Source organism: Carlito syrichta, unplaced genomic scaffold (assembly GCF_000164805.1).
Source record: "Carlito syrichta isolate Samal-C Ts95f unplaced genomic scaffold, Tarsius_syrichta-2.0.1 Scaffold306292, whole genome shotgun sequence".
Classification (NCBI taxonomy): Eukaryota; Metazoa; Chordata; class Mammalia; order Primates; family Tarsiidae; genus Carlito; species Carlito syrichta.
In genome coordinates this window covers 96964-113365 of record NW_007250388.1, presented here as the reverse complement: position 1 = coordinate 113365, position 16402 = coordinate 96964, and the positions used below count along the sequence as shown (strand labels likewise).

The following is a 16402-nucleotide window of genomic DNA, read 5'->3' as shown; positions in this document are numbered from 1 at the left end:
ATGGCACAAGCTCTCTCTGAGGAGGGGTTTCAGTGCATGCAGGCTCAGCTCCTGGAACTTCGGACAAACAACTACCAGCTTTCAGAAGAAACATGCAAGAACGGGGTGAACTCGCCAGTCTTCCACAGAAGGTGGCCTACCTGGATAACGAGTTCAGCAAAACTCAAAAGGCATTGAGCAAGAGAGCAAGAAAGCTCAGGAAGTCCAGGTACTGCCGAGTGAAAACGAGACGTAGCAGGCAAAGCTGCACAGCCAGGAGGGGGACTTCAGCAAGCTCTGCGGCCAGATGAAACAGCTGGAGCGAAAGAACCAGCCACTGAAGGAGGGGGCTGCTGGAGCAGGGGTTGCCCAAGCTGGACCCCATGTGGACGGGGAGCTGCTGAGACTACAGGCTGAAAACAGCGTTGCAGAAGAACGTGGCAGCCCTGCAGGGATGCTATAGGAAAGAGGCTGGGCCGTCTCCAGCTGTCAGTAAGGACCAAGGGGATCCCCCCAGGGAGCCTGGCTCCCACTGTCGTGGCCCCCATGCCAGTGGCAGAAGTGGAGCTGAAATGGGAAACGGAGAAAGAATAAAAGAAATTGCTCTGGGAGCAGCTGCAAGGCTTGGAGAACTCAAAGCAGGATGGAACATCCAGGCTGCAGGAGGAACTTACTAAACTCTCCGAGAAATTGAGCAAGAAACAAGTTTTTGCCATCTGCAGACAGAAAAGGAGACGCTATTGAATGACAGCAGGAACAAGATTGAGGAGTTGCAGCAGTGGAGGGACGTTGATCTCAAAGCCCAGTTGGTTGGAACCCAGAAGCTGCAGCAGGAACTTGGGGCTGCCAAGCAGCGCTTGGCAGAGCTGAGAGGTCAGCGACAGGGAGAGCGCCTGGAGCCCGCAGCAGCTCTGCGGGGCCTTGCAAGATCAGGTGTCTATCCAGAATACAGGTGTGCAAGAACCATGTAGAAGGGCTTTGGACTGAGGACAGCACCTTGAGGACTAGCCTGGCTTCCTTGGAGCAGAGCCAAACGGCAAAGACCCAAGAACCGAATATGCTCCAAGAACAGACTGCCGGGCTGGCAGCTGAGTTGCAGCAGCGGCTGACCGAGAATGAAGACGTCATGGGACAGAAAGATGACCTCAACCACCAGCTCCAGAAGTCATTACGGGGGCAGTAGTCGGCTGCTGGAACAACTTCAAGAAAGAGGGCTGGAGAAAGAGGAATTGGCCCGGGAATCGTAGGAGGCCCGGAAGAGTGCTGAGAAACGCAAGGCTATCCCGGGTGAGCTAGCCATGGAGCTGTTGCAGAAGTCCCAGTACAAGGAAGAGCTGGGAGCAGTCCATCCACGGCACTACGAGGAGGTGCGAGGGGTGCGTTCCCCCTGGGAGCGTGAGCTCCGAGAGCTGCATGAAGATGAGAAGTGGCATTAAATTGTGGTATTGTGGGTTTTAAAAACAACTCATGTTTACTAAATTTTAGTTGATTTCTAAAATCAACCTTATTGAGATATGTTACATACCATACAATCATCCATTTACAATGTACAGTTAAGGAAGTCTGTTCTTGATTGTGCAGCCACCACAGTCCATTTTAGAACCGTTAATTAGCCCAAAAAGAAACCCATAGCAATTAGCAGGCACTCCCCATTTCCCCCATCCTCCCCAGGCCTAGGCAATTACTAATCTGTTTTCTTTCTCTATAAATTTACCTATTCTGGACATTCCTTTTGCTGTCCCTTTGTAGTAGATCACAGTTGTAGCCTTTTGAATATGGCTTCTTTCATTTAGCACAATGCATTTGAGATTCATGGGTATTGTAATAAGTATCAGTAGTTCATTCCTTTTTATTGCCTGTATTCATTGTGTGGATATATTACAGTTATTCATTCATTCATTGATGGACATTTGGGTTATTCTCAGTTTTGGTGATTATGAACACAGTTGCTATAGACATTTTCATGCAGGTTTTGATGTGAACATAAGTTTTCATTTATCTCTGGTAATTACCTAGGGGTGGAATTGCTGGGTCATAAGGTGTTATATTTAACTCAAGAAATTGTCAAACTGTTTTCCACAATGGCTGTACTATGTTATATTCTCATTAGCAGTGTGGGTCTCTAGCTGATCTGAGTTGTTGCTAGTTGAGTTGGTATGATCAGTTTTGGTTTGTTTGTGTGTAGTATACCATTGTTTATATTTACATTTTGCTAATATATATAATAATGTGGGACATTTTTCCATGGTTTCTTTTGGACGTTCATATTCTTCTCTAATGAAGTGTCTTCCAAATCTTTTGCCTATTTTTTTTAATTGGGTTGTCTGTTTGCTTATATGGAGGTTTGAGAGTTTTTAAAAATTCTGCATACACGTATATGTGGGTTGCAAATATTCTCTCCCAACCTGTGACTTGTTTTTTCATTTTCTTAATTGTCTTTTGCAGAGTAGAAATTAATTTGGGGGAAGACCAAATTATATTCTTTCCCTTTTATGAATTGTAGTTTTTGGTGTGATATTTAAGAAGTTTTTTTAACTCAAGGTTAATGTTCTTATTTTTATTCTAGATGTTTTATAACTTTAAGCTTTACATTTAGGTTTGTAACCTATATGGAGTTAATATTTATAGAGTATGAATTTGTGGGTCAAGGTGTATTTTTGCTTATGAATGCCCACCTGTTCTAACACCATTGACTTGCCTTTTCTCCTTTGTCAAAAGTCAACACGCCACATATGTGTAGACTATTTCTGTGTGTTGTTCCATTGATTTTCACTAACACAAACTCCCTTGATTACTATTTATGTCATTATAATTAAAGTGATTTTCTTATAGACATATCTGATTCTTGCATTTTATCTTATATAACAGTTTCTTTTAATCAGTATGTATAGACCATGTACAATTCCTACTGGCATGATTGGATTTAGGTCTACCATTTCATTATTATTTCTTCCTGTCTTTTAGTTTTTCTTCATCTCATCTCCCTTTCCTGTTTTCTTGACTTTTTTTCAATATATTTTTTTTTATTTTAAAATTGTGGAATTCAGTTAAGGGTTAGGTATACAAATATTCATTGTGCAGGTACTCTTGTTGAAGAGGTGCCCCCCTTTCCCCAGACAGATATTGACTATCATTAATCACACCTCCCTTCCCCTCCCTGCCCCCCCCCGTAGTTTTCCACCACTGTCAATCCTTTTCTTATAGTATTATGGTAATTATTCAAGGTCCACTTATGAGTGAGAACATGTGATACTCAGATCTTTGTTTCTGTGAGAGATCACCAAATATTATAAACTCTAATTCCATCAAGGTTGCTGCGAAATTCATGATTTTGTTCTTTTTTATGGCTGCATAATATTCCATTGTGTATATGTACCACATTTTTTAATCCAGTCATCTTTTGATGGACAGCAGGGTTGGTTCCTTGATCTTGCTATTGTGAACAATGCTGCGATAAACATACATGTGCAGGTATCTTTTTTATAGAGTGACCTGAGTTCTTCCGGGTATATTCCTAGTAGGGGGATTGCAGGGTCATATGGAAGGTCAATTTTTAGAGCTTTTAGGAACTGCCACACTGATTTCCACAGAGGCTGTACTAGTTTACACTCCCACCAAAAATGTAGAAATATTCCCTTTTCACCACATCCTCTCCAGCATCTGTTATTTTTTGAATTATTGATGATGGCCATTCTGGAGTTAGGTGGTATCTCAGTGTAGTTTTAATTTGCATCTCCTTGAGGACTAGTGAGGTTGAACATTTCTTCATGTATCTGTTGGCCGCTCCTATGTCTTCTTTTGAGAAGTGTCTGTTCATATCTTTTGCCCACTTTGTAATGGAGTTGTTTGTTTTTTTCTTTTCAGCACGTTTAAGTTCTTTGTAGATCCTTGTTATTAGGACTTTGTCAGACATGGAGGTGGCAAATACGTTTTTCCAGTCTGTGGGCTGTCTCCCTGCTCTCTTGATGGTTTCTTAGACTTTGCCGAAGCTTGTCGGTTTAATGAGGTCCCGCTTGTCTATCTTATCTCTTATGGCCTGTGCATTTTGGTTTTTGCTCAGGAATTGGATGCCAGTTCCAACTTCCATGGCCGGGGGCTTCATTTTCTAAAGTGCTTATGGTTTGAGGTTTTACATTTAGGTCTCTGATCCATTTAGAGTTAATTTTTGTATATGGGGATAGTTAGGGATCCTGTTTGAAGCTTCTGCATGTAATCAGTCAGTTTCCCCAGCACCATTTACTGAATAAGTGCTCTCCCCAGTGTTTGGTGGTGAAGGCTTTGTCAAAGATGAGATGGCTGAGAAACTGAGATTTTGCTTCTGGAATATCAATTCTATTCCATTGGTCTATATGCCTGTTCTTGTACCAATACCAGGCTGTTTTGATTATTACAACTTTAGTAAAGTTTAAAGTCTGGTAGTGTGATACCTACTGCTTTTTTTTTTTTGCTGAGTATTATTCTGGCTATTCTTGGTTGTTTGTATTTCCATATGAATTCCTGTATTGTTTTTTCTAGATCTGAGAAGAATGTTGCTGGTACTTTGATGGATATTGCATTAAATCTGTAGATTACCTTAGGTAAGATGGACTCTTCACAATGATGATTCTGAATCCAGTTCATGAGCATGGGCTATTTTTCCACTTGTTTGTGTCATCTTTGATTTCTTTGAGCAGTGTTTTGTAGTTTTCATTGTAAAAGTCTTTCATGTCTCTAGTAGGAAGATGCCAAGGTATTTCATTTTTTTGTGGCTATTGTGAATGGGATTGTGGTTTTTATTTGGGTTTCTGTTTGATTATTGGTGTAAACAAATGCAATTGTCTTTTGCACATTTATTTTATACCCTGAGACTTTGCCAAAGTCCTTTATCAGTTCAAGGAGGCTTTTGACAGATTCTCTTGGGTTTTCAAGGTACAAAATCATGTCGTCAGCAAAGAGAGATAACTTGACTTCCTCTTTTCCTATTTGGATACCCCGATCGCCTTCTCTTTTCTGATTGCTGTGGCCAGGACTTCCAATACTATATTGAACAGGAGGGGTGAGAGTGGGCATCCTTGTCTTGTTCCAGTTTTCAGGGGAAATGGTTCCAATTTGTGTCTGTTCAGGAGTATGCTGGTTGTGGGTTTCTCATAGATGGCTTTTACTATTTTGAGGTATGTTCCACATATGCCTAAATGTTTGAGGGTTTTTATCAAGAAGGGGTGTTGGATTTTATCAAAAGCTTTTTCTGCATCTAATGATATAATCATGTGGTTTTTGTTTTGACATCTGTTGATGTATTTAATTGCATTTATGGTCTAATGAATGTTGAACCAGCCTTGCATCCCGGGGATGAAGCCTACTTGGTCATGATGGATGATTTTTTAGATTTGTTGTTGAATCCGGTTTGCTAGGATCTTGTTGAGAATTTTAGCATCTATGTTCATCAAAGATAGTGGCCTGTAGTTCTCTTTCTTTGTTTGGTCTTTACTTGGCTTGGGTATCAATGTGATGTTAGCTTCATAAAATGATTTAGGGAGAGTTCCATCTTTCTCAATCACCTGGAATACTTTCAGTAGGATTGGTATCAGTTCCTCCTTAAAAGTCTTATAGAATTCTGCTGGAAAGCCATCTGGTCCAGAGCTTTTTTTGTAGGTAGTTTTCTTATGACATAGTCAATTTCCTTGATTATTATTGGTCTATTTAGGGTCTCGATTTCTTCTTGTTTCAACCTGGCAGGTTGTGTGATGTCAGAAAGTCTGCCATTTCCTTAAGGTTTTCAAGACTGTTTCCATACAAGTGTACATAGTAGTCTCTAATGATCTTTTGTATTTCTTCAGGGTCAGATGTGACTTCATTGTTTGTGTTTCTGATTGTGTTTATTTGGGATTTTTCTCTCTTTTTCTTGGTCAGTCTAGCTAGGGGACCATCGATATTGTCCTTTCAAAGAACCAGCTTTTTGTTTCATTGATTTTTTGTATTATCTTTTTGTCTTCTATGTCCCGGATATGGACTTTTATTTTGGTGATCTGGATTCTTCTACTGAAGTTAGGGTTTTGGTGGTCTTGCTTTTCCAGCTTCCTTAGGTGATTTGTTGGGCTGTTAATTTGTGATTCTTCCATTTTCTTCAAGTGCGTTTGTAGAGATATGAATTCCCCTCTCACTACAGCTTTCATGGCATCCCAGAGATTTTGGTAAGATGTTTTTTCATTTTCATTTTTTCCCAGTATCTTTTAATCTCAGTTTTGATTTCATCATTGACCTGGGAGTTGTTTAGCATCAAGCTGTTTAGTGTTAATGTCTTTGTGGCTTCTGGGGGAAACTTGTCGATGTTGGTGCTTATTTTTATTACCCTGTGGCCCAAGAGGTGTATGGCAAAATTTCAATCTTTTGAAATTTGTTTATGCTTGATTTATGGCCAACAATGTGTTTGATCTTAGAGTATGTTCTATGCAGTGATGAGTAGAATGCATATTCTGTGGTTGTTGGGTGGAGTGTTCTGTAGGTATCAATTAAATCCATTTGGTCAAGAGTCACACTGAAGTTCTGGATCTCATTTTGTCCCGATGATCTGTCTAGGGTTGTGAGTGGGGTATTAAAGTCTCTAGCTATGACAGTGTTAGAGTCAATATCTTTTTTGAGTTTTCCTAGAAGCTGCTTTATGAAAGTTGGCACTCCTATGTTGGGTGCATGTATGTTTAGGATGGTTATTTCTTTTTGATGGATTGAACCTTTTATCATTATGTAGTGGCCTTCTTTATCTTTTTAAATTTTTAATAGCTTAAAGGATATTTTGTCTGAGATTAAGGTCACGACTCCTCCTTTCTTTTGTGTTCTGTTCACCTGAAATTTTGCTTCTGATCCTCTTACTTTGAGTCAGTGAGTGTCCTTTCTAGTGAGATGAGTCTCTTGGAGGCAATATATTGTTGCCTGGTGATATTTTATCCATTTTGCCATTCTATGTCTTTTCAGTGGTGCATTTAGTCCATTCACATTCAGGCTAATTATTGAAATGTGAGAGCTGATCCCTATCATGAGGTCCTTACAGAGTTGCTGTTGTTCCTGTTTGTTTGTTTTCTTTGTTTTGGTTTTGGGGTTGGTTCATGTGTGTTTTTAATCTTTTTCCTGTACTCTTGTGAAGAATGTTGTTGTTCTTTTTTCCTTTTCTTCTGTTTTTAATACTTTCTTAAGTGTTTCTTGTAGAGGTGGTCTGGTGGCTGCATAAGTTCTTAGGGATTGGATATCTGGAAAAGATTTTAATTTTCCCTCAATGATAAAGCTTAGCTTGTCTGGGTAGGTTATTCTTAGTTGAAATTGCTTATCTTTTAGAACTTTGAAGATAGGGCTCCAAGCTTTCCTAGCCTGAAGTGTTTCTGTAGATAAATCTGCTGCTATTCTAATTGATCTTCCATGATAGGTAATCTGACCTTTTTCTCTTGCTGCCTTTAGGATTTTTTCTTTTTTACCTACTACTATGTGTCTTGGAGTTTGTCTTCTCATTTATTGTTTTGCAGGGGTTCTCTGAATCTCTTGTGTTTGAATTTTTGTATTACTGATGAGATGAGGGAAGTTTTCTTGATTAATTTCATGGAATGTTTGTTCCAGGGTGGTCTCTGTCTCTCTTTCTGCCACAGGAGGTTCAATTGCTCTTAGGTTCAGTGTCTTGAAGTAATCGCTCGTCTCTTGTAGGTTTTGTTCTATCTTTTTAAGCTGCTTTTCTATGTTTTTGACAGTTGGGTTAGTTCTATATTTTGGTCCTCAAGCTCTGAGATTCTGTCTTCTGCTTGGCTAATTCTGCTTTCCATGCTTATCAGTTTGTTATTTATCTCATTCACAGTATTCTTTACTACTGTTATCTCAGTTATCAACTCCTTCCTCTTGTCTCTCCTCAATTCATTTTAATCTCTCTATTAATATCTTGATATCTGGGTTTGTAGTTTTAGACCAGTCATTCTGGGGGCTCTTCATTTTTTGCATCCCGAAGTCTGTTTCTCAGTGTCTGACCTCCCAGGGGTCTGTGAGAGACCCATATTCTTCCTTTGGCTTTTCTACATTTGTGTAGATTTTTCTCTTCCCCTTTCCCTCCCCTTCTTTAATTCTGTTTTTCAGGGAAGGTGGGGTTGCTTTTACTTCTTTTTGTTCAATCTCCTGTTCTTCCTTCTGAGGATCCTCTGGCTTTGTTCACATTGGAGGCTGGACTGTGGGTTGGGGGCTATACTTTTTGCAGTTTTGAGATTTAATTGAGGGGGAAACTGTGATTCAGAATCTATCTGCAGATCCCAGCATCCACCGACCGGTGTATGGGCACCCTGGAACCCACTTCCCACTGCCTTACAATCTGTCCATGCAGTGGGGTTTAGGTTTGCTCCCTGCAACAAAAGTTGGTAAGAAAAAGGAAAATAATGGACGAAGTGGTGGTCAAGAGGAAGTTGGAAAGAGAGAAAAGTAAGAGGGAAAAGAGACATACATACCAACTAACGAATGAAAAGAGGAACAAAGCCAGAAAAGAGTAAAAAACAGACAAAGAAAATTCCCTAAAGCAGACTGGTAATCACACAAAGACAGTCCAATAAAATCATGCCTTTTGATGTGTTCTTCCCCAACACAAACAGGTAGCATAAATCAAAAAGCAAACAAAAGTGAACAAAACAAACAGTCAAAACAAAAAAATAAAAAATCAAAGTAAGAAACCCGACTAGCTCTGGAGTCTTTCTTGAGTGTCTAAAGTCTCTTCATCTCTGATCTCTAGCCCTACTCTTTGCTCTCATTGCAGGCAACAGGGTTACTCACAACTTGGGTCAGTTCCCTTGACTTGCTGCCTGACAGATTTGCCACACAGAACTGAGTTGTCTGTGTCTGATCCAGCACAGGGGATGGACTTCTGTCTCCTGTTTTGGTGAGGTTACCTTAGAAAACAAGGTGGAGGCTGCGTGGGGATGGGCAGGGCAATGCAAATCTCTGCCTGGAAAATGGCTACAGTAGGTGGCTCTTCTTTTGCCAATCCTCTCTCTCCACTCGTCCAGGGCCCCAGTTGATCAGCTGTGACAGGCGACGATGGTGTGTGTCCAGCATCAGGCGCTGGGAACCAGTGAGGTAGCTGGGCATTGCAGCTTGGTGTGCCAGGGGTGGCTTGGGGTGGAGGAGGGAGTTGGGAATTCCCTGGGGCCGGAGCTGAGAGCTGTAGTAACAGCAGCTGTTCAGCACCCGGCAACAACCACAGTAGCAATCCCCTGCAGAGGCCGTAGTGTGATGGAGGCGGTTTGCTGTGTGGGACTGGCTATGGCAGCCACTGCACTGGGTGGGCGGTGGCCATGGGGGTACGTGGAACTGCCCTCAGGAGCCACCCTTGGTGGAGATCTTCACAGTTCAACTTATCCCATTGCAATCTTGTCGAGCGTCCCTCTTCTTGATATTTTTATTCTTTCTACTATAATTTATCTGTATTTATCTATTGGCTTTTTGATATCTTTGTAATTTTTAAAAAGTAGTTGTTCCGGCGGTTACAATGCACATACCTTGTCTGTCATGGTTAATTTAGAGTTAATATTTTGCTCTCATATAAAGTCTTTACGATCATAGATGTCTCTTTAACCTCATCTACTGACTTTTCCTTTATGATTTTCATAGTATTAGATCTAAATCTATTCACCCTTCCCCCTGCATAATGTTGTAATACTTTCTTTCAACAGTCATAAATCTTTTAAAGAACTTGAAAAGAAAATTACCTCACACTCACTCACACATTTATCTTATCTGTTGCTCTTTCTTCATTGAAGTCCCAAGTTTCTTTTTGGCATCACTGAAGCTGGAGACCTTCCTTTAGCAGATCTGTGGGCAGATAAATCTTAGTCTCTCTCCATCTAAGAATATCTTCATTTCTTCTTCATTCCTGAGGGATATTTTTGCTGGATCTACAATTCTGCATTGCTGTCTCCTTTCCTTTAGCACTCTAAAGATGTGGTTCCCTTCTCTTCTGGTCTCTTTTATTTCTTATAAGCAATTTGTAGTCATTTGAATTACTGTTCTCCTGCATGTAATGTGTCTCCTATTATGTAATGTGTGGGTTGTTTTTTTCTTCAGTTGCTTTCAAAATTCTTTGCTTCTTGTTTGGTTTCAAGCTATTTAATTATGTCTTGAAGTAGCTTTCCCTTTGCTGATCTTGTCTCTGATTTGCCGTTTTCCTTAAATCTGTAAATGTGTTTTTAAAACACAATGTGAGATGTTTTCAGCCACTACTTCCTCAAATTTTTTTTTACAGTTATATCTTCCTTATCTCCCTCTGAAATTACAAGGATAAGAATATTATATCCCTTTATACTGTCTCATAGGTTTCTGAACCTCTGCTTATATGTTTTTCAATTTTTGTTCCTTTCTTTGAATAGGATAATTTCTATTGACCTATCTTGAATTACACTACTTATTTTCTCTGTTCTTTTTTCTATTATTAAGTAAACATAGTAAATTTTTATTTCAAATATTGTACTGCTCAACTCGAAAGTTGTCATGTTTCTTTTTTTAATAGCTTATATTTCTTGACTGAGAAAACATGTGTTTTTTCATTCATTTCAAGTATACTCACCTTCACCTCATGAAGCATGGTTATGCTAGCTGTTTCAAGTATTTGTGTGATAATTCCAATATCTGTGTCATGATGGGGTTGGCATGTGTTGATTTGTCTTTTCCTTGGAAATTGGTCTAATTTCTTTAGGACTTTGCATGCTGAGTAATTGTGAGTTGTGCCCTAGACAAATCAAGTATTGTATTGTGAAATTTTGAATCCCATAATGATCCACTAGGGAATACTTTCATTTGTTTCACCAGTCAGCCCAGAAATTTTCAAAGCACAAGTTCTTCCTCCTTCTTTATGGGTGGTTGTTACAATCTCAGTCTTCAAAACCTTTGCTATTGGCCTGTCTGGCCCATGTGCCACTCAGGGGTTGGTCCAAGATTTGAGCCATAGTTAAATCTTTGCCAGATTCTCAAAGCCTCAGCTTTGCAGCTTTGGGTCAGTGCCCATGAATGAGGGATGAGCCCGGAAGCTGCCACAGCAGACATGGGAGCAGGTGCTTTCTCTGAGTTCTGCCTTCCCAGGCATTCTCCCCACATTCTCTGGCCTGTAGGACTACTTAATTCTGGTTATTTGGCTAAAAAAGTGGGGGCTTTTCTCACAATTTTAGCCACCCACTCTGCTGCCACTGCTTTACAGCTCTGTAATTATGTCCTGCTTCAGCCTAAGGTATCAGAGAAAAGCAAAAAGAAAACATCCTTACACAGCTCACTTCTGCAGTTATTAATTTCTTCTACGATGTGCCTGTTTCTGTTTACTCATCCCCCCAGGGTTTTTTTGTTTTTTGAGTGAGATTCTCACTCTGTCACCTAGGATGGAGTGCAATGGCAAGACCAAGGTGCACCACAGACTCAACCTCCTGGGCTCAGGCTGTCCTTCTACCTCCGCCTCTCAAGTAGCTGAGACTACAGGCACCTGCCACCATGCCTGGCTAATTTTTATATTTTTTGTAGAGACGAGACCTTTCTATGTTGCTTAGGCTGGTCTCAAACTCCTGGCCTCATGCAATCCTTCCATCCCGGCCTTCCAAATTGCTGGGATCACAGGTGAGAGTTTCCAAGCCCAGCCTGTTTACTTTTTACCACACACATGCAGTTGCTTTTTTGAATTTCTCCAGAGGTTTTCACTGTAATAGCTTGAGAGAGATAAGATGTGTTTAAACTGAAAGTTAATGAAAAGCCATAAGGTTTCCTGGTTTTCCTTACTCCATGTGGATACCTGTGGCCCTACATTTATCATTATGGGTTTTTCAAAATGAAAGTTGTAAATATTCAATAGAAAACAAGGAAGAAGGCAGAAAGAAGTGTATCAGAATGCCAAGACTGGAAATAACAACAACAACAACAACAATAACAAAAACCCTCTGTTTCCTCCTCCATCTTATCCCAACATTCATGCTTCCCACACCTCGGAGAACCAAGTTCAGGAAAGTTCTGTCTTCTAGCTCACTCTCTCAAACAACAAGCACACGACTGCATAATCATTCTGTTCCAAATGCTCTCTAGCTCTTGCAAAGTAGAAATACATTTCCTCAGCATAAATCTGACTAATAATGGATTACAATTAGTGCTACTGTGTGCTTGACCTTTTCTGCCTCCTCTCCCTCTCCTTCCCTTCTCTCCTTGCACATTGCTCATTGGACACATATTGTTCATAGACTATTACAGGCAGAGCATTAAAGAGAAGATTATGATGAATGATTCACAGCCTAAACCCTGAGGAATTAATTTTAATTGGAACATATTAAGAACATAACTTTATAAGCAACCTTTAAACACTGTCATTTAATCACCAATAATGCATTTAGATTAATTATTATAAGTTATTTTAGAATACAATAAGATAAAATGTTGTAATATTTTCTGCATTTCCCAACTTCACTGTCACTTACTTCTCAGCTTTCATGGTGGTTCTTTTAGACTCATGCTGATGAAATCGCACAGGTTTTGTTCCTTCTGAGATTTGTATTCAAAAAGCAATTGATGACAACCATTTCTACTCTCTTCTTTATTATCTAACTTTATTGGGCCAGGTGTGGTGGCTCATGCCTGTAATTCCAGCAATTTAGGAGGCCAAGGCAAGAGGATTGCTTGAGCCCAAGAGTTTGAGGGAAGCCTGGGCAACATAGCGAGACCTCGTTTCTGCAAAAAACAAATGAAAAAAGTAGCCAAGCATAGTGGCATGTGCCTGTAGTCTCAGCCACTCGGGAGGCTGAGGTGGGATGACTCTCTGAGCCCAGGAGTTCAAGTCTGCAATGAGCTGTGATCATGCCACTGCAAGCCAGCCTGGGTGACAGAGTGCAATCCAGACTCAATCAATCAATCCATCAATCAATTTATTAATTTTCCTCCTCTTAAGTTACAGATAGATAGATGTTTTCCTTATAAAGAAATTTAGAGAATAAAACTGTTTGTAAAGGATTATGATGATGATGATGATTTTTGCTCATTTTTTTCACTTTTTCTACATACTCACCGGCTGACTTCAGGGCATAATCAGCCATCTGGACTTGGTCCTCTCTCCACCTTTTAAGGACATAATTGACCAAGTTTGACATTTCCTGTATGAATTTTAAAAACATTTTTTTTGTTAACAGTCTCTGCCAACTGCTTGAATTTTGACCATTTATTTCATTGATTTGGGCCTAATCTGCATAATAATATTGGTGAACACTTGTCAACTGCATTTTGAGCCTGGCACTGTGCACAGATTTGGAATGCCATCCTCACAGCTCTGTGGGAGCAGTTCTTCTCAGGCCCAGATGTGTTCTCAGGGACTGCCACAAGGTCACACAGCCCAGTGGACCTGGGCCCCCTTCTGAAACCCTAACCACAGCACCATCATACTCTCCTTATGAGGTGTAAAATGAGGTCATTGCTATATGAGCTGTGTCCTCTCCCATGTTAGTGTCCTATGCTTAGCAATGAAAACACTGAGCATTCTAGAGTTATTTGGAAATCAAGGCATTTTACACAGACCACACAACTGATTATGTTAAAAACTTTTTATCTGCTCTAATTGAGTTCTGAAGGATGCCCTCATTCTTAAAAAAAAAGCAAGTATTCTGAGCAGGCATAACAGTTCAGGTTCTAACTGACTAACTGTAATACTTTGTCACAGTGACAAATATGAAATGGGGCCTGGAAGGCAGCAGGTGCTCAGTGTTAAATTTCTGTGTATTTCAAAAAGTGGAAATTAAGGAAGAAAGAAAGGGAAAAAAAGGTAATGCTGGTTGCAGCGGAAGAGAAAGCAACAAAACTAAGCACATGGGTTCTCATCATAATTTTGCCTGCATTTGATGCTGACCAGACTAAATACACTAGTTATTTGGGTGGTGAAAACAAACCTTCTGCTATTTAAGTATTTGTATATAGACATTCAGAGACTGCCATTTCTGAATGATTGTTTTTGTTTTACTGAAAAATGAAACGGAATCGGTTACTTATTTTGGTGTGAAGTAAGTTATATGCAATAAATCTCTATGACACAGCATTTATGAAACAGTAGGTTTCTAGAGGCAAGCTTTAGTGAAAGAAAGCTAATACATCAGGGCAGAACTTAAGAAGAGGATAGACACCAAATATCAGTCAGCACTCAGTACTCCACTCAGAGAAGTAATGGGATGTGGCACCAGAAGAAAATACTAACTAACCGTCATCCCACCACCCACCCAACCCGCCTTGTCTCATTAAGAACCTCCGTGTTGTCCTGATCCTGGGCAGGGTATTCGTGGGCATTCCAGCTGTAATTATACACACCAGCCTTCATATCGCTGAGTAATGCCTTCAGAACATCTATCTGTTCATTTAAAAATAGAATTTCACGAAAATTGTTTTCCAGAGTCTGGTGTTCCTTCCTGTAAATGGAAAATCACAACATGAGAGGAGGAAGGTGTCAAGTTGGTGTCATCACTGATGCTGGACTTTTGGTGCCAGCAATGTGAAGAGGTGTTTTTGTGCTGTCAAAGAAATAAATTATTGAATGAGGGGAGAGAAAAGCATGCCACTTGTCTAAAGCATAGCATTTCACAACATAAGGAAAGCCAAGACATCTAGTGGACACTTTGTTGACAATGTCCTAGTGCATGGCCGGGCTCTGTCTGGGGCAGAGAGGGCTCAATTAACCTTGCTTGTCCCCTGGCTGAGTGACACATGTGAATCCTAAATCCCAGTGGTATCCTCCTTCAAATTGGAAGCAACTTGCATTTCAAGTGGAGAACACATTAGTGGTTTTCAAAATGTGGTTTGTAGTTCCATGGAAGTGCCTTGGGCAAGGGGTGACTGGGGAAACCAGCCAGGGGGCAGCTACCTTTTACCAGTCTTATAGGCTATATATGCAATATTTTACTTTCCAAGATGGGTTCTGCTGCCTTGAAGTTTGAAAATTACTGATAGAAAGAATAAGGAAGCCTCAAGTGAATAAGTATTTCTTTATGCTGAAAAAATTATAAGCATTATTTATCTAGTATTTTTTCCCAAATTATAAAACAGAACATGTTTAAAATTGGGGAAAATATAAATACTTCAAAGAAAAAAATACTGTTACATTTTGGTGTGTTTCTAACAGTTTTTATTCCATGAAAAAAATTAGTAAATAATAGAGAAATTTACAATTTTGTGTGCCACTATACTTCCAAAATCACTAAATCTATTTTAGAATAATTTTAATGGCTCAATAATTCCCATTATATGGATATACATTAATGTATTTAGACACTGGCTGATTTTTCTTATCTAGGTTGTTTTTCTTTTTCTTTGATGATCATAAGTAATACTGAAAGCACATTTCAGTGTATATTTTGTTAAGGAATTACTCCTAGAAGTAGAAATATATAAAAGAGCAAGTAATTTCCTATAGTATAAAAAGGTCTTATTGTTTTGTTTAAAATATATTCTTATTATAAAGAAAAAAAATTAAGAGGTACAGAAAAGTATAAGAAAGAAAATTCACCCCCAGAAATAAGCACTAGTATTTGGTGACATCATTTCTAGCGTTCCTTTATGCATTTCATGTCTATGCAGATGGAAAGAAAGGAGGAAGAAAAGGAAAAAAAATGGAGGCAGAAAAGATTGAAGGATCAAAGATAAGCTAATATAGACATATATGCTTATATTTAAAACAGTGTGTTTATTTTTATTTGAATGTATCAGAAGAAAACAATCTAAGAAACCAGGTGCGGTGGCTCAAGCCTATAATCTCAGCCCTCTGGAAGGCTGAGGTGAGTGGATTTCCTCAGCCCATGAGTTTAAGACCAGCCCAGGCAAATTAACGAGACCTCGTCTCTACAATAAATAAAAAAATTCTCCAGGCATGGTAGCGCACACCTGTAGTTCCAGCTACTTGGAAGGCTGAGGTGGAAGGATCGCCTGAGCCCAGCAGTTTGACGCTGGGGTGACTGTGCCCTCCAGCCTGGGCGACAGAGTGAGACTCCAACTCAAAAAAAAAAAAGAAAGAAAGAAAAATTGCCCTTCTTCACCATGCATGCATATTATTTTAGAGAAGAACTGCCTTTTTATGGTAGGTAAGAGGAAAAGGCCAGAAAAAAAGTTCTTGCCTGGCATGAAGAGGAAAGGTGGGTGTATTATTATGGAGAAATTATTTTAGTTGTATAATTTTACAAAATTATTTCAGTAGTCAGAATCGCACATAAAGTGGCACACATCAGAAAATCTCACTCACTTTAAAAGTTCCAGTTGCTCTTTGGGCATACGAAGTCTGGCCTGAAAAAAAAAAAAGATATATCATTCTGAATTCTGCTTATTCAAACATAGGAAAGAAATCACTCTCCAACCTCTGATATACAAATGTGCCAGGTGGAACACAGCAGCATCCTCTAAGTTATCTGTACACAGTTATTGCATTTGGAGGAGATGAGATAAC

General features: G+C 39.7%; 1 protein-coding gene and 1 pseudogene across 1 annotated transcript in view; one reads left to right on the top strand and one right to left on the bottom strand.

The window, feature by feature from the left end:
* Positions 1-1415, top strand: LOC103265279 (annotated as a pseudogene).
* Positions 1-16402, bottom strand: part of SUN3 (Sad1 and UNC84 domain containing 3) — a 41326-nt gene that overhangs the window by 8843 nt on the left and 16081 nt on the right. Inside the window, exons 3-5 of the mRNA XM_021714975.1 lie at positions 16202-16242; positions 14219-14378; positions 12998-13082 (exon numbers count right to left, since the gene is read on the bottom strand). Coding sequence (XP_021570650.1) covers positions 12998-13082; positions 14219-14378; positions 16202-16242 — 286 coding nt within the window. The remainder of the gene's footprint in view (positions 1-12997; positions 13083-14218; positions 14379-16201; positions 16243-16402) is intronic.